The 27,648-nt window shown below is 39.9% G+C and overlaps 1 protein-coding gene across 1 annotated transcript; it reads right to left on the bottom strand.

Annotated features, from left to right (window-relative positions):
• Positions 1-603: 603 nt before the first annotated feature.
• Positions 604-27,648, bottom strand: LOC107749819 (phosphatidylinositol 3-kinase catalytic subunit type 3). The gene is made up of 25 exons (XM_016565008.1): positions 27,220-27,648; positions 18,641-18,829; positions 18,187-18,330; positions 12,386-12,515; positions 10,557-10,643; positions 10,353-10,448; positions 7,328-7,399; positions 7,045-7,149; positions 6,861-6,953; positions 6,115-6,300; positions 5,754-5,890; positions 5,481-5,559; positions 5,331-5,398; positions 5,096-5,201; positions 4,080-4,196; positions 3,838-3,969; positions 3,628-3,756; positions 3,356-3,425; positions 3,191-3,255; positions 2,634-2,718; positions 2,454-2,528; positions 2,187-2,355; positions 1,628-1,718; positions 1,407-1,532; positions 604-853 (listed from the first exon to the last, which is right to left on the bottom strand). Exons 1-25 carry the CDS (start codon positions 27,282-27,284, stop codon positions 839-841), a joined length of 2,631 nt encoding a protein of 876 aa, XP_016420494.1. The 5' UTR covers positions 27,285-27,648; the 3' UTR covers positions 604-838.

Here is a 27,648-nt window from a genome sequence, read left to right as displayed (position 1 = left end):
AATTTAATGATTTTTGTTTTTTAAACACTTACTGATAGCAAATATATCTGTTCAGGCTTGTAATTTTTTTATTTTATTTTTTAAAGACAAACTTGCATTAGAGTTGCTCAGTGGATTTATGTTTAGACAATGATGGTGGGTGCAAGATTTAATCCATAGAACCTGAAGAGTCTAATAATGTATAATAATGTTGAACTTCAAAAAACTTTAGTCGAATTCTAAACCATTGGCAGATTTCTATACACAAGCTGTGCCATAGAGAATACTTCTCATAGGATGTTGTGACTCAATAACTGACTCGCACTGCACAAAAGGAAACGTGCACATTCTCATCCAGAGAAACCTTTAAAATCACCACATGCATCAGAACCACTCATTGTCATGGAAGGACACACCTTAACAAATAACTGAGCCTAGTCAAGGGTTTCATTTACGTATTTAACGGATGATTCATTTTCTTTAACTATTATTGTAAAACATACCAAAACACCAAACTGAATTCTACTAACACAGACTATAAATGTTTTATATGAGTGTTTGAACTTTAAAGTGAATATAATGAAAACTGAATACTAAACAGTAAACACAAATGCTAAAGTTGGAATCTTTATTTGGCTGTCTTTTTTTTTTTTTTACATATACAGTTAATTTTATTACAATTTTATATTTACAAAGATATTCAGCAGAGTCAAGACCTAGTGCATGAATGGTGAAAACATGATGTCACTAGTGTGGCCTTGGCACGTGTCCATTTCTCTTCTCCATCATTCATTTGTTGCTGCAGTCCATCTATCTGTTGCTCACTGATAATGTGAGAATCAGCCTCCATGACATCACCTCATCTGCGCCAATACTGTCGATTTCAAACATGAAACATTAGTAAAAGAAGACAATTAATGTTCTGCCATGTTGGGTTTTCTGTGCTGGTAAATAAAAATAGCCGATAAACAGAAGTGTGAACTTTGTTAAGTCTGGAATACACTACACTACTTTTAAAATCTGAGCAGAAAAGTGTTCCTCATTGCTAGGAGATATGTCACAAAAATATGTATTCTTAAATCAGCTCAAAATATCCTTAAAAAAATAACAATGTTAAAAAAAAAACAGAGTCTGTCCATCACATACAATGCAATTTTCTGTGAACTCTGAATGACCAAAATCTGAAGACTGACTCTCAATTACGGCAACTAGCATCAAGACTGCAAACGGGGGCAAAAATCTGTGCAAAAGTTGTGTAGTGTAATCCAGAATTTAGCAGCACTGGCCAACAGGCAACTGGCAAACAGCAGCAGAGCTTATTTTTATTAACATCCTGAAATTTATCATTAAAGACAACAGGCTTTGCCATTTTCCATGCCGATTTTTCAAAAAGGGCAAAAAGTGAAAATATGAGAACATACACACACCTGTGCAAATTTGTGTATCTGTTCAACCACTGCAGCAAACAAAGCACCTACGCTCTCATCAATCAGACTTTGCATATAATGCACCGCCTCTTCATCTGAGAGGTCCAATCGAAATTTGTCCTGAACCTGCAGTGGGCGGGCAAAGAATGAACAGGTTATTTTACCGCCCAGCTGATTTTACCTCTGAAGATTTGGAAACAAAATGTGAGGACCACACATACTTTTTTTACAGTTTTGTCAGGCTCCAGTGCAATGTCTGGAATATTTGCATCCACCATCAGAGAGAACAGATTCAGAATGAGATTTGAATATCTGCATATGAAGGGAGGGAAAAAAAAGTTTAATTTCTATGATTTAGTCTACTGATATACTACATAAATGAAGTACACTATCTTTCAAAAGTTTGGGGTCAGTAGGACATTTGATTGTTTTTGAAAAAAGTCTGTTATGCTCACCAAGGCTGTATTCATTTTAATAAAAATACAGTAAAGAGTAATATTGTGAAATATTATTACAACTTAAAATAACTGTTCTCTATGAAACTTATTCCTATGATGGCAAAGCTGAATTTTCAGCAGCCATTACTCCAGTATTTTGTGTGACATAAACTTTCATTTCAGTTCTTCTAATATGCTGATTTAATGCTCAAGTATCATTCTGATTATTATCAATACTGACTGACACTTTTGATCAATTTAATGCATCACTGCTGAATGTATTCATTTCTTTCAAAAAGTTCAACTTTTGAATGTTAGTGTAGGTCTTCCATTTGTAACTCACCTGCGCAGGTGCAGGAAGGCAGTGTAGCACTGTTTCCTGAACTCCTGGTATTGTTCACTCTGCATGCCCCCCATCCCCTCCACCATCTCCTTGCTCAGCTTCATGGGGGGTGGCAGGGGTTTAGGGTCCCGACCCAAAATATATCCAAAATCAATATGAAACAGCTTCCCTGCAAGCCAGAGAGACAGATCAACATATCCAATCAGTTTTTTTTTCTTTTCAGTGCTTACAAGTCATTAAAAATTGTGGTGCGCTTATGGAGTGTACCAGTCTTTGTGAGAAGCAAGTTGTCTAGATGTCTGTCTCCAACCCCTAGGATGTATGTGATGACACAATAGCCCGCTGAAAAGTATATATTAATTTAGTACAAGTAAATGATGATTTTTAAAGTACTGAATAAATAATAAGCTAAATAAAGTATTAATGGATTCACAAACTGAAGCTCACCACAGCTTTTAACATATGTGTCCATGACTTCAGAGCTGATGCCGTATGGCCCCTTATCATTCGGAGCGTGCTTTCGGAAGAAACTCTACATGGAGACAGATTAACCAAGAGAAATACAAAGACATGAGACTTTTTTCTTATATTACAAACAAACACAGGAAAACGTGTTTAAAAGATCCAAAACAATTTGGTATGTGCCATACCTAATTGTGCCATTAATTAGAATTTCATTATATAAAATTAATTTATTATAGAATAACATATGCAGCACATGCACACTATATTTTTATTTAAATAAATAAGGCTTCTAGTATTTACTAATTGGCCTAGGCCATATCATGTTTTCAATTTTATTTGAAATAATTGGGCAGTCATTATGACCATGCAATACAGGGTGTCCGATTCTGCTTAGTTCCAATCTGTTCTAACACACCTGCTAAGAAGTTTCTAGTGATCCGGAAAACCTTGAGGAGTGTCTAATTAAAGTTGTAACTAAACTTTGCAGGAAGGTGGCTTTCCAGAAGCAGGATTGGGCAACTGTTGATGTATTGCATTACCTGAATGTTGCCTTCAGTTGCCAAAACCTCAGCCACAGGTACTGACTGCACAAACTGCATAAAACCTGCAGACAAATCATACACATCCAGTGTGAAATGAAACTCCCACATGACTTGACTGGCTCATGGGTTTGTTCTGCACAGAAGAGGTGAAGCAGTACTGACCATGTTTGGTGCTGGTAGCCAGAACTTTGTATGGAGTCAACTTCAGGTCCAAATTCTCTTTCCTCAGCAACTGTTAAAGACAGTGAGAAAGTATTGATAACAATTGACAAAAAATCTAAATACTACTAATACTTATTTTATTTTAGTGGTAGCTTTATATAAAACCAACATACATCTGTGAATAAATTTGGACTTTTGTGTGTCATTAATGAATTCTGATATAAACTTTGTGTCCTTTTGGTACTGTGTGATGAGATGTAATGGCTTCAGACCTGGTCCATGAGTGAAATAATCTGCAGGATGAGCTGGTCCTGTCTCAGGTCATCTCCATGTTTAAAAATGACAGGATATTGCTCCCCATCCTCTGTCTTAAAGATGAGCTTTGCTGGCATTAGAGCGCTCTGGGAGAGACAAAACCAGCGGTCAGGGCTGGACGGATGCATGTGTTACACAATGCAATGGATATGAATGATGCACAAAACCTTAAAGAGTGTTGCAGTCTCAGGTATGATGCCTTTGATGCGGATCTGCGGTTCCAGAGGAAGAGGGATGGGCTCGATCTCTGACAGATTCACCTTCTCATTATCAGCCAGCAAGCTCTGTAATCGCTCCGTCTGTCAGAGACAGAAAGAAATGATACAATTAACTTTATAACTTTACAAAAAACTGATCAACTGATTCCATCATCTACAGCAGCTATTAAAACTGACCCAGTGTTACATACCTTTTTCTTGCGGTTTCCACTCTCTCTCTGAACGGCCTTCATGAGCTGCACTAATCTGTCTACAAACGTCTGCTGGGAGGCCAGAAGGGAGCGCATCACTCTCACACTCTTATCACCCTGGAAACAGACATCATAAACATCATATTATTTACAATATCCTTTATGTAAACACTTATCATTTATTTACATTTATCAACCAATATGTATAATAAGTGGCATTAAATGGTTATACAATCAAATAGAAACAAAATTCACTGTTTGTACCAGTTTCGAAAGTACCGTCTTAACCCGTTCTTTTGAACTTTTTGTTCATCAAAGAATCAAAGAAAAGATAACATTACTCCAATCTTCAGTGTCACATGATCCTTCAGAAATCATTCTAATATGCTGATCTGGTGCAATGTTGAAAACAGCTGCATAATATTTTAAATGGAAAATTAAAAAAAAAAGATAAAACATATATCACACTTAAATTATGCAGCTATTTTCAACATTGATATTAATGATATAAAATGTTTCTTGAGCACCAGATCAGCATAGAATCATTTCTGAAGGATCATGTGACAGTGAAAACTGAAGTAAAGGCTGCTGAAAATTCAGCTTTGCGATCACAGGAATAAATTACATTTTAAAATAGAAAACATGATTACACTTTATTTTAAGGTGTCCATGTTACAGTGTAATTATACATATAAGTACTGAGTAATATTAATTAACTACATGTACTTATTATATAGTTAGGGTTAGGATTTGGGTTTGGCTTAGAGTTACTTGCATGTAATTGTTCATAATTAATTGTTATTATAATAGTAAGTACATGTAACGTGTAACACGGACACCTTAAAATAAAGTGTTACCGAAAACATTTATTATATTGTAATAATATTTCAAAATATTACTGAATTTTTGATCAAATAAATGCAGTAATGGTAAGAAAAATGTACTTTTCTTACCATTTTAAGAATCATTTTACATTAGTTTGTTATAATCCACGTGGGTTCAGAATGTGAATGTACCTTGAGCAGAGCCTGACTGAACCGCCGCATTACATTGATGTACATGTCATGGGTTTTGGGGTCTCTCTGCTGTGTGTCCTGATCCTCACACTCCACAATTACATACCTGCAGTAGAAAACAATGTGCAAATATTTTCTTTCATTTACGAATCTTTAATATGGAGTCGGCAGAACTGGCACATTGTTGTAGACATCGTAAGAACAGAACTTCTAAACACCTCGATCCATTACTCACCAGTATAAATAGTTTGCCAGTGTAGAGTTTTTGCAGGCACGTGATATAAGGAAGGTGCAAAGATCTTGCTGTGGAACACAGGTCATATGCACTGTTATATAATCTTCACATCCACTATCCATCTAAAAATATATATATTTTTTTACTTACCTCTAGATTCTCACCATCTGTTCCCTCTTTGCCTTTCTGCGTGCTGGGCATCACAGTGACGGTCGATGCCATCTGGGAACTGAAAAATAAATCACTGTAACCCTCACTATTTTTTGTTTTTACATTTTTAATTTTTTAGAATTACAACTGTACTTATGATCATACTTCAGATTTTGAAAGCTATTGGAATTCTGGGCAAAGTAATGTAGAAATGCTTTGGGGGAAAAACAGTGCATCTCACATAGACGCATGTTCTGTGAGGTTAAAGCTGACCTGTCTCCTATTGCTGAGCTCTCTGTCAGAACCCCTTGACTGTCTCTCTTACTGGCAGGCTCCAAACCGCCCTGAATATCATTGAAGTTCTCATATTTCAATGCCTGCACCAGCTGGAGCAAGTACATTAGCAGATCCTACAAGGATAAACAGAATTACATGTATTTACACAGGAATCAGGTTACTCTAATGCATCAATCTTTTAGTTGTTCCGAAAGATTACCATTGGTAATGGCATGTGTAATTAAGTATTGTTAATACTACTTATGAAAACATAACATAATCAGACGAACAAAAATGTGTTACAAATGTAATGTATCTAAACCACTGACAATCTGACTAACACACTCATAGACTTTACCTCATCATCAGCCTGCTGCAGCCTCGCGACAGCGTAGCGTCTGACTGTGGGGTTGGTGAACTGAGAGGACAGCAGCTCCAGGGAATCCTCCACATCCATCGGCCGCCACTTTCCTAGCAGCTCCAGGGCCTGTTTGGCCTCCTGGGGCAGATCCCAGTTCACACACTTCAGGAACTTAGTCAAAGCCTAGAAAAACACCCACAATGAGATCTTGTCTTGGACACAGACTACAACTGAGATACCAATGGGGCAACACTGGTAACTACTACAATGAGAATATTTCAAAAGTATGGGGTTGGTAAGACTTTTTTGTTTTTGTTTTTCCGTCTGCTCACCAGGGCTGCATTTTAAAATCAAAAATACAGTAAAGAGAATAATATTGTGAAATATTATTACAATTTAAAAGAATTGTTTTCTATTTTAATATATTTTAACATGTTATTTATTCTTGTGATAGCAAAGCTGAATTTACAGCGGCCATTACTCCAGTCTTCTTTGTCACATGATCCTCCTATAATCCTAATGTAGTGATTTGGTGCTCAAAAACATTTCTCATTATTATCAAAGTTGAAAAGAGTTGTGCTGCTTAATATTTTAGTGGAAATCATAATGTGATTTTGACATGAAACCATAAAATAGAAATCTTTTCTATCATTCGAAATGTTTTTACTGTCACTTCTGTTCAATTTTATGTGCCCTTATTATGGACCCCAAACTTTTGAATGGTTTTCAGTGTGCTCATTCACCTTTTCCTGTGTGGTGAGGTAGTATCTAAACTTCCACACAAGGTCCTGTTCCTCAGAGCTCAGCTGTTTAGTGGGTGGGTAGCTCACTATGATCTATAACAGATAAATATAAATATATAAATATGTATGTATTATAAAGACAGAGGAGATATCTTGTTTACTTCTTTTTCTCTTTATCACTAACATTGAGTTGATCACGCGTGGCTGCATTAGGTTTGAGATCATGGTCAGATGGTCCACTGCGCAAACTACGAGCCAGTTTATGATGCTTACTCTCCACAAGGTTCTCCTGCAACAGAATGCCAATACCATCAGGTACCAACTATCTCATTTTACATGAAATTATTCTTTACATTATCAAGTGCCAACATTTCCTCCACCATTTGAGCATAAGACAGACATAAACAGCTGATTCTCAAACCCATAAACCCAAGATAACTGACTTTTTAGTTTTGTTTTCCACTCACCATGCACATCTGAGGGTCAGGGACTTTCACAATATCTGAACTGGTCGGCGAAGGGGAGGATTCATCTGCATCCTGTAAAGAGAGAGAGAGAGGCATAAAACCACTGAAATGTGACAAACCATTTAAGTACTACATAAAGTAGGTTAACTATTACATGAACATTTTTAACTAGTGCTCTACACTGCTTTGCAATTTAGTTTGATTAATCACTAATATAAAGTCAACAAATGGCATCTACAACCTATTTTACTTCTGTAACAAAACAAGACATTCAAGAAGAAAAAATGTAAGTTGGGGCTTGTTTTTACCCATCTGAAATGGACTGGACTGTGAAAGTAGGCATTCCCGACTGCTAATTTTCAGTTCATTGTGGGGGACTGCTTTTTTCTAGCTAAATGTTATTACATATTACATTAACCAGCATTACATTGCTCTGTTAAAAATTTGCAAGATTTCTGAAAAGCTGATTTCTCTACAACAGTATCACAATACAATACCTTAATAGTTATTTAGCCAGTTAACATTAAAGGAACATAAAAAAAAGTGGAGTGTTCCTTTAACACCACAGCTTAGTCAACTAAAAAGTAGTTATTTAGAAGCAAAGCAAGGCTAACACATTTTGACGAATCATGCATTAACAGTGAAAGTAAACAGAGTTATTCTGATTCATTAGTGACTTAACAGCAAAAAATGTAGAGTAAATGGCTATACCTTTTCGTAATAAACAATGCTGTATTCTCGTTCTCCACTTTTGACACGGGGGAATTCCACCATGAGGTACATGAAATTAGAGCTACGTTTCTCACTCTGTAGATAAAAAAACACAAGCTTTACAAATCATTTGGGCTTTACACAGAGGTAGCAAAAATTACAGTGGCTTCATATCGTGACACTTTTTACCCCAAAACCACTCACCCTCGGCTGCCTCGAAGGGAAGTGCTGATGCCAATTACTCAATGCTTGGAGTTACAGGTAACAGGAAAATCAGAACTAACATGCAACTGTTACATAAAAACAGGAAATAAAAAACAGAAGGAAAAAGAACATACCGAAAGGTCTTGCTCGTCAGATGACCCAATTCAAAATGCTATTGGTACAGAAGGCTGGAGTTGCAAAGTCGCAACACTGAGAATTTAAATGACTGCACTTTTGACAAGAGCTTCCGACACAAAAGAAGAACGTGTGAGCTGGTGGTAAAACAAGTCGCGTGACAGGTGCATTGATTCGTTGTTGTCGTGCTGACATGAAACCTGGAGGATCTGCAAGGTAAAATGAAGTTTGAGTGAAACACCTGCTCTGTGAAACAAAATATCTTTTTATTCTGAATAAATGTGGTTAGTAAATCGCTTCACTCGTCCTATTTTTGCTGCGGAATGAGGTCAGGGAAGGTAGGCTTAAGTAGGCTGCGATGCATTGCATTTTGAAAGAACCACAGATACTGAAAGCTCAATCTCATGATGTATTATCAAGTTTGTTATACGCCAAAGGAAAGGCTGAACCATTTGCACCAGGGACTGAAGATCTTCATGTATCAGATAAGCCTGATGCAAAGAGAACCGCAGAGCTATGTCCTTGACATTCAAAGGAGACAAACAGCCTCCTACCAATCTCAGCTCGATTCAGATGACTTTAACTCTCTGAGGAGATCACTTGCACCCCAGCTAGGGTCTACGTTGGATCTATTTTTGGATCTGACCCTCTGAAGCTTCGCGGGATGGCAAACTGGAGCTCTCCCACTCAGGGTTCATGACTCTTTCAGGCTTGACTCAGAGGTGGGCTGTAGTAGGAGTCCAGGAGGACCCGTTCGTTGCACTGCAACTGCATCAGGCAACTAACAATTCTGAAGAACAACCAAGACTAGATGAAGAATAACACCTGTGATAACTGTAGATTGAGTTAATTATTATGCAAGATGACGCTGTCCTCATATCTTAACTGCGCTGTTAAGTTCTAATAAAACAACAAGTGTAAAGAAAAGAAAAATGTAAGAAAGTGGTGAAAATCTGATTTCCAGCTGTTGGTTCTGGTCCCCCAATGATAAATGCTCAAGTTGAGGCTCAAGAGGTCTGAATAAGTTGAAAAGAATATAAAGAAGGAAAATCAAATTGACTGAAGTATGTTGAGAGAAGCTGGTCAGAGGTAGAGTGTCTCTCTGGCACAGAAGGCCGTATGCGATTTAAAGGAACACTCCGCTATTTTTGAAAATAGGCTCATTTTCCAACTTCCCTAGAGTTAAACAGTTGAGTTTTACCGTTTTCGAATCCATTCAGCCGATCTCCGGGTCTGGCGGTAGCACTTTTAGCTGTAGCTTAGCATAGATCATTGAATCTGATTAGACCGTTAGCATCTCGCTCAAAAATGACCAAAGAGTTTCGATATTTTTCCTATTTAAAACTTGACTCTGTAGTTACATCGTGTACTAAGACCGACGGAAAATGAAAAGTTGCGATTTTCTAGGCCGATATGGCTAGGAACTATACTCTCATTCCGGCGTAATAATCAAGGAACTTTGCTGCCGTACCGTGGGTGCAGCAGGCGCAATGATATTACGCAGTGCCTGAAAATAGGCTAACTTCTGTCAACATAACCAACGTGACCACCTGCTTGCACATGGAGCGTGCTGGGGACTATTTTCAGGCGCTGCTGAGTTTTAAAGTTTTAAATAGGAAAAATATAGAAACTCTTTGGTCATTTTTGAGCGAGATGCTAACGGTCTAATCAGATTCAATGATCTATGCTAAGCTACAGCTAAAAGTGCTACCGCCAGACCCGGAGATCAGCTGAATGGATTCAAAAACAGTAAAACTCAACTGTTTAACTCTAGGGGAGTTGGAAAATGAGCCTATTTTAAAAAAAAGTGGAGTGTTCCTTTAACACCACAGCTTAGTCAACTAAAAAGTAGTTATTTAGAAGCAAAGCAAGGCTAACACATTTTGACGAATCATGCATTAACAGTGAAAGTAAACAGAGTTATTCTGATTCATTAGTGACTTAACAGCAAAAAATGTAGAGTAAATGGCTATACCTTTTCGTAATAAACAATGCTGTATTCTCGTTCTCCACTTTTGACACGGGGGAATTCCACCATGAGGTACATGAAATTAGAGCTACGTTTCTCACTCTGTAGATAAAAAAACACAAGCTTTACAAATCATTTGGGCTTTACACAGAGGTAGCAAAAATTACAGTGGCTTCATATCGTGACACTTTTTACCCCAAAACCACTCACCTCATTGATCATTTCAATCTCTCTGAAGGTCAAGCGATCCAGCCAGTCTACTTTAACCATGTGACCCTGACGATGAGCTTTTGTTAGCTGAGAGACACAGAGGCAAAGAAAAAGAGAGGAAAACTTAAGGAAAAAGACATGTCTGCAAGATCAGTAACTCCAAGACACAACTAAGATGTTGTGTGCACAATCCTTTAGCCAATCATATGACAGCGGTGTGTCAGCCAGCATAAGCACACAAAAATGCTCATTAGCCAAAGAACATTCAGGGGGTGCCAGTCCAGAGTAAGTAGCACACCAAGATGACTCAGCCCTTTCTAAACAAACAGTTAGTAATAGTTAGTACAATAACACATCTCATCTAAAGGCCACCAAGAGTCTAAGAGGACTTTATTTAACCAGCCATACACGTTTTAGTGGCTAAACATCATGTCCATGACATTCATGATTATTTCAAGGAATGTTCCCTTTTCAAAACAAGTTACGCTTTATCTATGGCATCCACAACAAATCATTCTGACTTGAATTATCCAGCACAAAAATCTTTTATTTAGTCTGTACATTTTTCTAAATCCTCCTTTTGAAATGGGACTGTTTTTTTAAAGGGGATGAAAGTCTGGTTATTCATTAAAGACATGACTGATCTAGCAAACTTACCAACTTTTACATGGTTATAATATGAGTTGAAAAATTGTACATTTAAAATAAATAAATGTAAAAAACATGCTATATTTGACCTGCCATATTTTTTTTACATTTGTTTATAGTGTCATAAAAATTGTTTCTAATGTCTTGATACCCCTGAACACTTGGTGTGCTTTGTAACATCTACACTGTTGAAAATAAATTCTCCCAAAAAAATAAAACTGGTGAGGACAAACAACAAAAATGTCAATGCCTGAAGTCCAAAACACAGAAAATAACATACTCATCCTATTTGTGAAGATGTGGGTCAAATTATACAAGCTAAATATATACCCCATCCTATATCTTGGCCACAAGTATATATGAGACAAGCCAACATTCATACACGCACGCACACACACACACACACACACACACACACACACACACACACGTCCACACACATACATTCAGCATTCCTGTTCTGTTTTCTCTCATACTCACGTCACTAAGTATCTCCAGATCTGGGCCCTGGAACAGAGGGCAGTTAAAACATGTCCTTTGAGAGAACACACACACACACAAGCACACTCCCTCACAACAACAAACATTCTCAATTCTCATTCTTTCCACAAATTGGGTAATCTATAAACACAATCAGCATATCCATCTATCTCTCCCTGCCACCACCCATTTTTCATTTAACATATCCCTAATGTGCAGTAACTGTCCAAAGGCATATTTCTCCAGTTTCTGTCTCAGTTGGGCTTCTAAACTGACCTTGGCCAGGCGGCCCATCTGGTCCTCTGCCAGAGTGCTGCTGGTCCTTCCTGGTGTACGCACACACACACACACACACACACACACACACACACACACGTCCACACACATACATTCAGCATTCCTGTTCTGTTTTCTCTCATACTCACGTCACTAAGTATCTCCAGATCTGGGCCCTGGAACAGAGGGCAGTTAAAACATGTCCTTTGAGAGAACACACACACACACAAGCACACTCCCTCACAACAACAAACATTCTCAATTCTCATTCTTTCCACAAATTGGGTAATCTATAAACACAATCAGCATATCCATCTATCTCTCCCTGCCACCACCCATTTTTCATTTAACATATCCCTAATGTGCAGTAACTGTCCAAAGGCATATTTCTCCAGTTTCTGTCTCAGTTGGGCTTCTAAACTGACCTTGGCCAGGCGGCCCATCTGGTCCTCTGCCAGAGTGCTGCTGGTCCTTCCTGGTGTACTAGTGGGCTCACTGCCATCACCCTCCACACCCGGCCAGACCTTCAGATCATGCATGCCCTGTCGGAACATTCTAGTAGACAGAGTGAGAGAGTGAGAGACATAGAGATGGATAAAAGGGAGTAACAGATAAAAGTAGTGGTGTGCAAACTTTTGTGTTAAAATGTCAAAACATGACAAGTTTGTCTCTCTAACCATGTAATAATAATTTCTTCCCTACATAATTAATAACACCTCACCTTCTATTTAACATGCACAGATTTTATTAATCAGCAGAAATAACAATCCGCACACGGTTATATGCAGGGCTAACACCTCCTCAAAAAATCTATTATTTAATGCTATATCAGAGGCCGTAAAAAACAAGTGAAAAGTGCAAAACGTTTTCGAGACAAAAGCTCTTCCTCAGTGCCACATTGATTAGTGCACACCTGCACCCATTAAAACATCAATATTCACCATGGACATCATAATATGCACACAGGCACAAAAAGCACCATACAATATATCAAATATACCTTAAGACATTCCCATACATATATTAATGGTAAAAATTCCTTAATGCAAAAAAACTTCAAATACAACATCATTAATGCAAATTGCAAAAAAATGTTTCATTCATAATTTTACCCATAGATCTTATGTTTCTTTTATACATACATTACAAGAAACAATTCAAAACCAATTCCTCATTCATACCAAGGGGATATAAAGATCTCAAATCAAAAATACATTTGCATTCTCTTTGTAAAAGTCGACATTCCATGCCACCACCCCTTCGAAACTGAGGTATATGTTCTATTACCGTAAAATTCAAGTCCGATATGGAATGTGACGCTTCATTGAAATGACGAGCTACCAGATATTTTATGTCCTTTCTCCTAATGGAGCTCATATGTTCGATAATACGCGTTCTGATCGATCTACTAGTTTTTCCCACATACTGTTTATTACACACACAAGTCAACAGATAAATGACATTAGTGGATGCACAAGTGGTAAACTATCTAATATAATCAGGGGCGGTTCTAGGGGGCCAGTGCCACCCTGTCAACAATCTTGGCCCCCCCTTTGGCCCCCCTAAATTTGGTACTAATCATATCACACCAAATAATTTTGGGTGAAATGCGCAGTTTGTCCTGTAAACTATATATAAAAAAAGAAAAACATCACCAGCTGCTAAATTCAAATCTGTGTTCGCTGGCTGGCACAGAGCCAGCGACACACGCGTTTTTAAAGCACTGCGCATTACAACCAATAACATACGATTATGTTGAGCTTATGAATGCAAGGACCAATCAGAGGCATTCAGATGAGTCATCGCTGAAACACACGGTTTCGACTGAATTCTCTGGCTAATTCTCTCATTAGAAACAACAAAGTGAAGATGTTCAGATGTAAGCAAGATATTAATTTCACAGTGTAAACAGCATTAGAGATTATTATGGGAGTTTTTGAGAGTGCTTGAACTCGCTGGACTGAAGTGTTATTAAATTCACATTAAATACAAAGTCAGTCGTATTAAAAATATTTTATGGTATGACACCCATATCTGGTACTTACGTAAAAAGACGGATTTTTATGCAAAGTTAATAGATTACACTATTAGGCTACTTTGCCCATTGCCCATTATAGATCAACCAACATAATCTATAAAGGTGCAAAGTGCATTTACTTACACATATTTGAGAATTGAGATATTTCATGATATATTTTGGGAATATTTCGAATAAAAATAAAAAACTAATAGATACCATTATAGATTAAAAAAATTAATAGATACCATAATAGATTAAAAATTAATAGATACCATAATAGAACCATTACAAAATTTGTAATGGTTTTACTGGTTATAATGGGACTTGTATTGGTTTTACTGGAAACTGTAATGGACCCTGTTGGTCTCTACTAATAATTGGTCGCCTTCTATAGGTGGCTTGTTAAAACCAATAAATCCTAATGGAATATGTCCCAAAACACACTACAGAAAACGTTGAAAACAGTTAAAAGTTGATGGTTTGTAATGTTTGTAATGGTTATTTGTAGTGGAAACCATTAAAATTTTCTGTGATGGTTTTATTGTTTTATTTTTTTTCAGTAGAGACATAAGCCTATATCTGTTTGTGGCTGCTGTGTGTCATATGACAAGCATGAGAGCCCCCCCCCTCTTTATTCGTGCCAACTCAAAAATGATGCCTCTGACACTACAATACAAAATTATTTGTCAAATAAATGAAACATGATGAAACATTCATTTTTATTTGAAATTGTTATAGATTACTTCTAGAGATTGCAGTGATACATGACATGGTGAAAAATGACTGAATGAATAATACTTAAAGTAGGTTAAGATGAATTTTAAAATTGTGCCCCCTAAAAGCACAAGTGGCCCCTGTCTGGCCCCCCCAGTTACTTTGGTCTAGAATCGCCCCTGAATACGATACACTCGATCTGTCACACAACTCTTGAAAGACACCTGTTTTCTCCGTATATATTTACAAGCGGCACATTTATGACAGGAAAAAAGCCTACTTCATATCCAATACGATCTCTTTTCTTATTACCCGTAAAAGTGTCTGATTTTACAAGATAATCTCTTATGTTTTTCACTCTATAATGTGAGAATAACGGGGGGTCAGAGAAAAGGCATGCACATACAGGATCGCTGGTTAGAATGTGCCAATGTTTTCTAATCAAATCCTTAATATCATGAATATGTTTCGAATATGTCAAATTCTATATCAAACGGGATATATAAATCAGTTGGATTTGAAATTTTTGACGAAAGATTATCCTGTTACTCCCGTAATATATACGTTACCTAAGGTGCCTACATCTTTAAATAAGCCGCCTGGTCGCCCTATTGTGGCATCGAATGATTGCCTGTTAGAACCTATGTCTCAATATGTAGATCGGATTTTGAGACCTTTAGTTGAGAATCTTCCGTCGTATTTAAGGGACACGGGTGACTTTCCTAAGCAGTTGAATAACATACATTTTGAGCAGGATGTGTCCGAACTCTATCTTACAACAAAGGATGTTGTCTCGCTATATACTAACTTTCCCCATAAGAAAGGTTTGAAGGCTATGAAGTTTTTCTTGGAGCAAAGGAGTGAGGAATCTCCTCCTTCCGAGTTTGTTTTGGATATAATTTCATTGCTTTTAGAAAAAAAACTATTTCATTTTTGAGGATGAATATTTCTTACAGAAACAGGGCGCTGCTATGGGCTCTAAATTTTCTCCTGATTATGCATGCCTATTTATGGGCTATTTGGAAGAGAGATACATTTGGGATAATAATCCGTTTAAGTAACATTGTGTTGTGGAAAAGATATGTTGATGACGTATTCTGTATTTTTAAGGGTTCCAGGAACAAGCTAGATGATTTTATCTTGCATCTTAACAAATCGGTGGATTCGATCAAATTTAATGTAGAAGTGGATACCGTTTCAGTATCTTTTCTTGATACTAGAGTTTCATTGAAATCCTTGATTTCAGAATCCTTGAATCACCACACTATATACCAAGCCTACTGATAAAAACAGCATTTTGCACGCTACTAGTGCTCATCCAACCTATTTGAAGAAGGCATTTCCTTATACACAATTTCTCTGTTTAAAATGAATTTGCACGGAGAATTCTGAGTTTGAGAAACAGATTGTGGGAATGTATAAACCGTTTACCCTTAGGGGTTATCCTAATAAGTGGTTGGATGATGCACTGGAGAGGATTCGAGGGTCTTCAGGGGAAGTAAATGTGCAACATGAAACTTTAACTGATGCACGGATTGGAAATAAAGTAAAATCTAATGCATTCTCGGTTATTTGTACTACAACATATTCGAAACATAGTCGTGAGATTAAGGATGTGATTAAAAAACATTGGCACATTCTAACCAGCGATCCTGTATGTGCATGCCTTTTCTCTGACCCCCCGTTATTCTCGCATTATAGAGCGAAGAACATAAGAGATTATCTTGTCAAATCAGACACTTTTGCGGGTAATGAGAAAAGAGATCGTATTGGAAATGAAGTGGGCTTTTTTTCCTGTCATAAATGTGCCGCTTGTAAATATATACGGAGAAAACAGGTGTCTTTCAAGAGTTGCGTGACAGATCGAGTGTATCGTATTAGACAGTTTACCACTTGTGCATCCACTAATGTCATTTATCTGTTGACTTGTGTGTGTAATAAACAGTATGTGGGAAAAACTAGTAGATCGATCAGAACGCGTATTATCGAACATATGAGCTCCATTAGGAGAAAGGACATAAAATATCTGGTAGCTCGTCATTTCAATGAAGCGTCACATTCCATATCGGACTTGAATTTTACGGTAATAGAACATATACCTCAGTTTCGAAGGGGTGGTGACATGGAACGCCGACTTTTACAAAGAGAATGCAAATGTATTTTTTATTTGAGATCTTTATATCCCCTTGGTATGAATGAGGAATTGGTTTTGAATTGTTTCTTGTAATGTATGTATATAAGAAACATAAGATCTATGGGTAAAATTATGAATGAAACATATTTTACATTTTGCATTAATGATGTTGTATTTGAAGTTTTTTGCATTAAGGAATTTTTACCATTAATATATGTATGGGAATGTCTTAAGGTATATTTGATATATTGTATGGTGCTTTTTGTGCCTGTGTGCATATTATGATGTCCATGGTGAATATTGATGTTTTAATGGGTGCAGGTGTGCACTAATCAATGTGGCATTGAGGAAGAGCTTTTGTCTCGAAAATGTTTTGCACTTTTCACTTGTTTTTTACGGCCTCTGATATAGCATTAAATAATAGATTTTTTGAGGAGGTATAAGCCCTGCGTATAACCATGTGCGGATTGTTATTTCTGCTGGCTTTATGTTTGTTTTGGATCTACGCACCAGACTAACTGTGTGACTTTATATTGGGCATCTGGCGCTGCTCCTCTTCTGTGACTTCAGATTTTATAAATCCAAATTAATCTGATATAATCACAGATTCTGAATGTACTGGTTATATGCACCTTAAACTCTGGAAGACAATGAAATTATCATTGGAGTGAAGACATAAATCATATGTTTCTGAACAAATTCGAAAAGAAGTATTACAAATAGTATGACACCGAAGTACCTGGTGCCAGTGTCAGTTCACTAAAGAATTTAGCCAACTCAGCAAAGCATTCTAGTGCAATTAATTGGTGTGTTTGCCTTACTAACATATGTAAAAATTTGGATGATAAATTTAAATTTTGTACAGACATAGCAGACTTGTAGAAGAGATTGGTGGGACGGAATTGTTGTGCACAGCATTTTTACTGCGCAAAGGTTTAGGGTTTGTACGTTTTTTATAAAATGTTTTTTAAATAATTATCTTATGCTTCAAAAGGCAGCATTCATTTGATTTAAAATACAGAAAAAAGTAATACTGTGAAATATTATTAAAACAACCTGATTTTTTAAATATATATAAATCACATATATATAAGCGTTATTTATTCCTGTCATGGAAAATCACAATTTTCAGCAGCCCTTACTCCAGTCTTCAGTGTAACATGATCACTTTAATGAGGACTTTTTAAAAATCCTAATGGGAAAAACACTTCTGGAACCAGCGCAGCTAAAAAAAAAAAACGGCTGGGCAATAAAGCATTCAATTATATGACATTTTCCAGTTAGTTTGTTTACATGAAGAATACTGAGGAACACAACACACAGCTGATGAACAAACATTGTAAACATTAGACCCTTACCCATATTTCCCAAACAGGGTGACCGTAGTGCCCCCAACAGGTGTGGCTCGGCCGGGTCCATACACATCCCAAACAGTTAGAGTCACCTGGGCACTCTGAGGCAGGTCAGGGTACTTCACCGGCAGCCTAAGCCACTCGTTCCAGCTAAGGTGAAGAGAAGACAACAATAATAATGTGACAAAACACATATGACTTAGTACAGTACACAAATGAAATCTGAAGGTATTACAATGGGATTTTTTTTTTTCAATGAAAAATATTTTCACATTTGTCATTTATTGTGCAAATATCGAAGTAAGATGATAGAGTACAAAATATATAGGCTACATATCTCATCAAAGCATCTCTGGCACATTTTGTTTGGTTTCCTTCTCTGACTCATTATTGGATCACACATGCATAAATTGAGCCACAGTGTGACACACAGAAATTAACAGTTAATAAATGTACGTACTTCCAGCGAGTGCTGAAGGCTTTGTAAGATGTTCGTACTGGCAGAGCGAGTGGCTTGCCCTCAGCAAACACCTGACAGGTGACATACAGGTCGGAGCAGCTCTCCTGATAGAGTCCTGAGAATCGCAGCATGGGGTCCTCAAGCAGAGCTTTATAGCTCTTCTGCTCTCTCTTGCCCTCCAGACTGCCTCTGCAAAAACAAACAGAAAGGAGATACTATTTCTGCTCAGTCAGAACACAGCACAAATCAGAAGTAATGTCCACACTTCTTTAATTGTGAGCAATTGTACTAAATGTCAGCAAGGTTACAAAAGTATTTGATCAATGATTTCCTTTCCTGTTTTTATGTTTTTGAAAAAAAAAAGATCAGTAATACTAAACAGTAATATGGAAAATATAACAATATTTTTTTCTATTTTAATATATTTCAAAACGTAATTTATTTCTTTGATGGCAAAGCTGATGTTTTTTTCCCGCAGCCATTACTCCAGTCTTCAGTTTCACATCATGATCCTTCAGAAATCAAATCAACACAGATGAAAAAAGTTGTGCTGCTTAATATTTTTGTAGAAACCGTGATTTTTCAGGATTCTTTGATGAATACAATGTGCAAAAGAACAGTGTATTTAAAATCTAATGTTTTTTGACCAGTTATCAATTTAAGTCATTATTGCTGAATAAATTTTTTTTTGTATTTTTATAAAATCGTTCTGAGCACAAACTTATGAATGGTAGTGTAAATCTACGGGAAAGTGAGTTCCCTTATCGAGTCGGTCTCTTGACATTACATATGGGGAAACCCTTTTCCTTCCAGATGCTGAAACTTGATTGAATCACTCTATTGCTCCGCAATAGCCAATGGAGTTCGAGCATTCACCTGATTGGCAGGCTCAAACGCTATATAGGTGATGTCAGGCGCCAATTTACCTTCTTACCTTACCTTCTATCTTTCTCCGTCACTTAGCGATGCTGTTTGAAGGAGCCTCTTATCGCTCACCATTGAAGGTACGCTCTTCAGTGGAAGGTGCCCGGATTGCCATCCCCTGCACCGTTCCGGTGAGTATAACATCTTCATATTGTACGAATAAGCTGTCCGTTCACTTTTTCACCTCTGACACTGAGCCACGGAGACGGAAGGCATGGCAGCTTGGGACAGAAAGTTTAGGTGACAGGCCTGCAACGTGTCAAATTCCGCATCCCCAATTTAGAGATTGCTGGGACATTCTGATCCAAATGGACAATACAGCAGTGGTATCGTACATCAATCGCCAGGGAGCAGTGCCCTGCAAGGCTTGGCACGGCGACTGCTCTTTTGGGCGGAACAAACGCTCCTCTCGATTCCAGCAGTGCACGTACATAGTATATATGGGACTTATCGTTAGTGCTCAGTGCGCTGTCTGGCCCACCCTTCGAACCAGTCGGGCGACTTGAAAGTGCTCTCACTTAAGATGGCACTACTGCTTGCGTTAGCGTGTGGGAAGCGAGTGGGTGATCTGCATGCCCTCTCAGTCAGCAGTGCTTGTATGCAGTTTGACCCGTACAATTGCATGGTCAGACTTAGCTATGCACCTGAAGTGCTCTCAATGCCATTCAGAGCCCAGGTTATTAGGATACAGGTGTTCTGCCCCCCCGAACCAGCCTCTGATTCAGTGTCACAGAGGCGTGCCCTGTGCCCCATGCGTGCGCTACATGCTTATGTAGACAGAGCTAGCCAGTTTCGAACTTCGGAGCAGTTATTCCTCTGCTTTGTGGGTGCTAAGGCGACCCGCTGTCGAAGCAGAGGCTGTCACACTGAATTGGAGAAGCTGTTCGCCTAGCTCATCCATCCCGAGGATCGGAGTGCATGCCCAATCTACCGGGAGTCTGGTTTCTTCATGGGCCTGGGTTAAGGCAAGTCTATTCAGGACATATACAGTATCTTGCAACGGGCTGATCGTCTCAGAACACTTTCGTGAGGTTTTACAACCTGGGTATTCCCTTTTTAGCACTGCACGATCTATCTGTGCAGGAGGAGAAGGCTGAGCAGCCATTGGACAATTAAGTTGCTTGAAGCCACGCCCCTCTCCGGCACGTGTCTCATCTAGGTCGTTTAGGCGGCATGAGACGGCACTGCTAACTTCTGAAAGTGAAAAAAAAAAACCCGCAATCCTAAGTATTGTTTCCGTTTATATATGCCTGCTCATACAGACCAGCATTATATGTGAGCACCAACATGTTTGTTGCCTTTGTTTTCGCTCCCTATATCACGCTAGTAATTTTTGACTGTGTAGGGAGGCACCGGCGCTGCTGTGGCTCTCTGACAAGCATGCTTAGTTCCAGTACCCGAACTAAGGGAGGCGGGGCGAGCAGGCCACTATGCTTTGCTTACTACTGCATGTGTCTAGTCTACTGACTTTATATATTTGAATGTTTTGGGTGTATTTTCATCCCGGCCCATGACGATAGACTTGACATCATTACATCATTGTGAATGACGTCATTACTTTAGGGCATAAAAGAACCGGTGAAACAGTTTTTTGAACCAGTTCATTGAAACGAACTGTCCAAAAGAACCGGTTTACGGAAAAGAACCAGACTTCCCATCACTAATTGGCACCCAACATCACCTATTAGCATCTGAGCCCGCCAATCAGGTGAATGCTCGAACGCCATTGGCTATTGCAGAGCAATAGAGTGATTCAATCAGGATTCTTCAGCATCTCAGATGAAAATGGTTTACCCATACGTAATGTCTCATTCCCTCCTCTCAGGGAAACACGGTTACGTTGAGTAACCAGAGATGTTTTGTTGATGTGTCCGATACTGAACTTCACAACTAGTGTTTGCGCGCTTCTATTTGGCGCAGATAAAATATGCACTTTTTTCAAAATTTTGTGGTTACTTAAAAGTTGTTTAAAACTTAAAACTGCAGTGCGTCCTTTTTAAGGAAACGAAGGAAAGAAAAGGACATGACGTGTGGCCAAGTATGGTGACCCAAACTCTGAATTTGTGCTCTGCACTTAACCCATCCAAGTGCACACACAGTAGTGAACATACACCCGGAGTAGTGGGCAGCCATTTTTTGCTGCGGTGCTTGGGGTGCAGTTGGGGGTTCGGTGCCTTGCTCAAGGGTCTCACCTCAGTCAAGGTATTGAAGGTGGAAGAGAGCGCAGTACATTCACTCCCCCCACATATAATTCCTGCCGGTACCCAGACTCGAACCAGCGACCTCTGGGTTACAAGCAATGTTCCCTCTAAGCTGCGCGCACGAAATAATGTGCCGCGCACACGCATAAATGAGTTGGGAAAGCCATTTGCGAAAGCGAATGAATTGCAATGCTTGGGTAAACCGCTATAGAGTTGATATCGCTATAGAGTGTCACGGGTCAGGGTGCCTTCCTGGCACCCTCTGCTGTCTATGTTGTCATGCCTTTTTCGGCGGCTCGTGACCGGTGCAATCAGCGCTGATCTGGCGGTGGGGCTGCGCTGATCATGAGCTGCTTCTACTCCACCTGTCGCTTATTACCCTTTCCTTTATATTTCTCTTCTGTCTAGTCCTTGTTGTGAGTAGATTGTTTTGTGTTCGATGCTTTTGATGTTCTGTGCTCTGCTTTGCTCTGATCTCTGTATTTACCTGTACCCCAGGACGCGTAGAGCGAAGGACTACCACCCTGTGCCTCGCTCTACTCTCAGGTTGCTGGTCCTGTGCGAGCGCTGGGTCTTGGGAAGTAATCAGCCTGTTTGGTCCGCATCCCTCTGCCGACCGAAGCTAGATTACTCCAGAGACTTGCTCACTGTTTTGGTTACAGCTTTATTTTTGTTGACCTTTTTGAGAATAAACCTCTGTTTGCATCTAATCCTCTGCATTTGAGTCCTCTGTTCACCTCGTCTCCTCACAGAATCTACTCACCAGTTATCATGGACACAGCAGAGGAGAATTAGGTGCGCCGAGCCCTTATGCAGCAGGGTGCCCTTCTGGGTCGGCAACAAGAGGAAATCGCAGCTTCTTGTCGCGCTTACACCAAAATCAGCGCTGATCTGGCGGTGGGGCTGCGCTGATCATGAGCTGCTTCTACTCCACCTGTCGCTTATTACCCTTTCCTTTATATTTCTCTTCTGTCTGGTCCTTGTTGTGAGTAGATTGTTTTGTGTTCGATGCGTTTTATGTTCTGTGCTCTGCTTTGCTCTGATCTCTGTATTTACCTGTACCCCAGGACGCGTAGAGCGAAGGACTACCACCCTGTGCCTCGCTCTACTCTCAGGTTGCTGGTCCTGTGCGAGCGCTGGGTCTTGGGAAGTAATCAGCCTGTTTGGTCCGCATCCCTCTGCCGACCGAAGCTGGATTACTCCAGAGACTTGCTCACTGTTTTGGTTACAGCTTTATTTTTGTTCACCTTTTTGAGAATAAACCTCTGTTTGCATCTAATCCTCTGCATTTGAGTCCTCTGTTCACCTCGTCTCCTCACAGAATCTACTCACCAGTTATCATGGACACAGCAGAGGAGAATTAGGTGCGCCGAGCCCTTATGCAGCAGGGTGCCCTTCTGGGTCGGCAACAAGAGGAAATCGCAGCTTCTTGTCGCGCTTACACCAAAATCTCTCTCCAGCTTAACCAGCTGGCGGAACGGCTTGATCAGCTGCACACCAGCCCTCCTGTGGCTCAGGGGGTAACCCGTCTTCCCGATCCCAATGGAGCTAGTGCCCGTCGCGCTGAACCGCGGCTCAATCCTCCTGCCCCTTACACGGGTGAGCCTAACGCAATGTCGCTCCTTCTTGTCTCAGTGCTCTCTGATTTTCTCGCTGCAGCCTTCATGTTTTCCCACGGAGCGGTCCAGGGTAGCCTTCACCATCACGCTCTTGGTGGGTCAAGCGAGAGAGTGGGGAACGGCCATGTGGGATAACGAGTTGAACTGCTGCTCCTCTTTTGAGAATTTCTCGGAGGAACTACGCAAGGTGTTTGATCGCTCGGCTCAAGGCACTGAGGCGGCATGAGCCTTGTCGCTGCTTCGGCAGGGAGAACAGTCAGTATCCAGTTACTCGATCGAGTTTCGCACGCTCGCGACGTTATCGCCAGGATAAACAATTATGTTTCTACTGCGGGGAAGCAGGTCACGTGGCAGCTCAAAGGAGCACGTACGGTGAGCGTCACTAGTACTTAACTGCCCTCTGGTGGTCGTTGTGAGTTCCAAGCCTCGTTACTGTTCAATGGGGCTGCTTATCAGGTTTTGGCATTGATTGACTCGGGAGCAGAGTGCGATTTCATGGATTCCGGGCTGGCCACACGCTTGGGACTTTCGTCTGTTGCCCTGGCCAAGCCTATATTGGCCAGAACACTTTGCGGCACCCTTCTCACCAGTATTACCAATGCTACTAATTTTGTAACACTCACACCTTCCGGCAATCATGCTGAGGAGATTCGTTTCCTTCTTATCCATTCACCCACCATTCCAGTGGTTTTAGGACACACCTGGCTGATTAAGCATAACCCCCACATTGACTGGGCTCTTAACTTCGTGTTGTCTTGGAGCCCTTTCTGTTTAGCTCAATGTTTGGGTGCTGCATTTTCCCCTGTAATGTCTTGTTCTGTGTTGCAGGAGGAGCCGGTGAATCTGGCGGATGTACCGGAGGCTTACCATGACTTGAGAGCAGTTTTTAGTAAGTCCCGAGCTTCATCTCTGCCTCTGCACCGCCCGTACGACTGTGCGATAGACCTGTTGCCTGGCACTTCTCCGCCCAAGGGGCGCCTTTACTCTCTGTCCAGACCTGAGAGGGAGGCCATGGAGAGGTATATTCATGATTCTCAGGTAGCAGGCATCATTCGACCCTCTTCCTCTCCGGCTGGGGTTCTTCTTCGTGGAGAAGAAGGATGGTTCGTTGTGCCCCTGCATAGACTATCGGGGGTTGAATGACATCATGGTGAAGAATCGTTAGCCTTTGCCACTGATGTCATCTGCCTTCGAGCTCTTGCAGGGGGCAACCATCTTTACGAAGTTGGACCTCCGCGACGCTTATCATTTAGTTCGGATTAGGGAGGGGGACGAATGGAAGACCGCCTTTAACACCCCCACGGGGCACTTTGAGTATTTGGTCATGCCGTTTGGGCTTTCTAACTCCCCGGCGATCTTCCAGGCACTCGTCAATGACATGCACAGAGACATGGTCGACCGGTTTGTTTTTGTTTACCTCGACGATATCCTGATCTTCTCCCAGAACGAGCGCGATCATGTTCAGCACGTCAGGTGAGTGCTCCAGCGGCTACTTGAGAATCGTTTATTCGCCAAGGTGGAGAAGTGCGAGTTTCACGCACGGTCGGTTCCGTTCCTGGGATATATCCTCTCTCCCGAGGGTATCCGAATGGATCCTGCCAAGGTAAAAGCAGTTGCTGATTGGCCCACCCCAGATAGTCGTAGAGCGGTCCAGCGATTTCTGGGGTTTGCCAATTTTTACAGGCGGTTCATTCGGAACTTTAGTCATCTTTGAGGCTGAGGCTAGTCCCACCCTCCCTGTGCCCATCCTGCCTCCCGAACGGGTGGTGGCAGCGGTCACCTGGGGGGTGGAATCCAAGGTCCGCGCGGCATTACGTGACGCTGCTATTCCCGCGGGGTGCCCAGAGGGTCGCCCTGCCGCCCTGTGCCTCGCTCTACTCTCAGGTTGCTGGTCCTGTGCGAGCGCTGGGTCTTGGGAAGTAATCAGCCTGTTTGGTCCGCATCCCTCTGCCGACCGAAGCTGGATTACTCCAGAGACTTGCTCACTGTTTTGGTTACAGCTTTGTTTTTGTTCACCTTTTTGAGAATAAACCTCTGTTTGCATCTAATCCTCTGCATTTGAGTCCTCTGTTCACCTCGTCTCATCACATAGAGTTAGAACCGGTGAATGCGGTTTACAGGTTTCATAGAAAGAGAATGATGTGCGCCAAATGAGTCGCTGTAGAAACCGAATATTTTAATGGTTGCGGACAGTTGGTTTTCTATTCTATTCTATCAGTTTAAATGCTTCAGTTTGTTTTGATATTATATTATGTTAGGCCTATATTATAAACCTAATAAATAATTGACCTTGTTTTTTTAATGGAGTCTCTTATGCTCATCAAGGATGTATTTATTTGATTGGAAAATACAGAAAAAAACAGTAATATTGTGAAACATTTTTGCAATTTCTAATATTGGTTTCCTATTTTAATATACTTTAAAATATAATTTATTCCCGTGAAGCAAAGCTGAATTTTATTTAAATTGAATGTTGAAAGATAATATTGATCATGTTCTGTTCTGTAATGTTAATAGAAATCATACACTGTCAGAATAAAAAGGTTGCATTTTATGCATGCAACAGCCTGTCACTGGCAGTCCCTTATGAAAATGAGCCATGGTTTTACTAAAGTGACCATAGTTCAACTGTAGTATTTGTAGATTTGAATCATGTGTAAACAAAAAACATATTTGAACCATGTGTAAACAAAAATATAATCTAATAAGTTACAATTAAGGCGTATTGAATGTTAAAATGTGTTTTAAACATAAAGTTAAGTGCTTATCATTACCCATTTTACTCTTAGTAATTTAATATTTTCATAAATTTCATAATTTCAAAGTTTAGTTCAGAAGTATCGAATCGGTATCGATATCGACGATACTGCCTTGAAAAATATCGGTATCGTATCGAAAACAAAATAAGTGGTATCGCCCATCCCTAGTGCGCACTCTACAGGTCTGGTATAAATAATGTTTTTGCTCAGGTGGCCGAAATGTCCGCCCAATAGAGAAAAGTTTTGCTCAGCAAGAAAACAAATTAGAGGGAACATTGGTTACAAGTCTAACCATTAGGCCACGACTGCCCCCTAGAGAAGGTCAGAACCGCCTAATCATCCCGTCATTCCAAGTGCTTCACATGGTGACAGCTCTTCGTAATGCAGTTTGGCTTTTACAGTCGCTGTCCTATGATGAGGTCTTGCGCAAGTTTGCTTGCACCCCGTGATTCCTTCCTTCTGTTCTTCTAACGTAATGCATGCAACACGCACAGTGAAATTAAACTGATTCCATCATGCGCGTGTGTGCAGCCGGACACAGACACTCGAGGGTCAGAAGAATCATTTATGATCTTTATTTATGATCCACACGTACACGGACAGAGACTCGTTAAGATCGAGGGCAAACAAAAGAATGATGTCAATAGACAGATGCCAGCCCTAAAACACAAAAGCTCTCGCTGGACTCGTGGTAACACTTCTGACTCACAGTATTGCCATGCTCGCTTTGGTCAACATCGCAACGATTTGATATCATGGAAGGAAGATTCCTCCTCTTTACATTTAAAATAAAAGTGCACGACATTTTATACTCTGATCAAAATGGCCAGTAGACACTTTTACATTTAGTCATTTAGCAGACGCTTTTATCCAAAGCGACTTACAATTGAGATTTATTATTTAAAATCATATTAAATTACATACAGCGATATAGATGGATATGATACATAGCATCTTCCAGTAATACGCGCGTTGTGTCTTTGAGCAATGCGGTGTTTATTCAGCCTCTGTTGACATTCTGCTGGTTTGACAGTTCTGCAATCAAAACAATGACTAAGGTCCAGAAACATACTCACATTTTCAGTTGGACGTTTATGTCCATATCGCAACTATACACATAGTTAAACTTGTCTGTGTCCATCTTCAGTAATCGACGAAGTGTTATGCAAAACCGTAGTGAATAAAACAAAGCGGATATAAAATTAAAAATTCAGGTTTGTCAGGCGATGGGAAATAAACTGCAGGGCCTAGAGCACAGACCCTGCACTTGATCTGCTTCAGCTTTTGCGTTTCGAGGCAGTTTATATTCTTGATATAACTCTGCCTGATTACTGAAAACCAATATGGCCGGTCAAATATACTATCAGTCTTAATTTAAGACAATAATAAAGTTGTAATAAACATCTGCCAGGGCTTCATCGCGTCCGCTTTTCGATGAAAACCATTATAACCAGACGTAAATAATCGATGTCATATCGTTCCATAGCCGCAGCGACTTGTATGGA

Source organism: Sinocyclocheilus rhinocerous, unplaced genomic scaffold (assembly GCF_001515625.1).
Source record: "Sinocyclocheilus rhinocerous isolate Xijiao unplaced genomic scaffold, SAMN03320098_v1.1 scaffold1131, whole genome shotgun sequence".
Lineage (NCBI taxonomy): Eukaryota > Metazoa > Chordata > Actinopteri > Cypriniformes > Cyprinidae > Sinocyclocheilus > Sinocyclocheilus rhinocerous.
The sequence above is the reverse complement of the archived record's forward strand: the minus strand, read 5'-3'. Positions and strand labels throughout refer to the sequence as shown.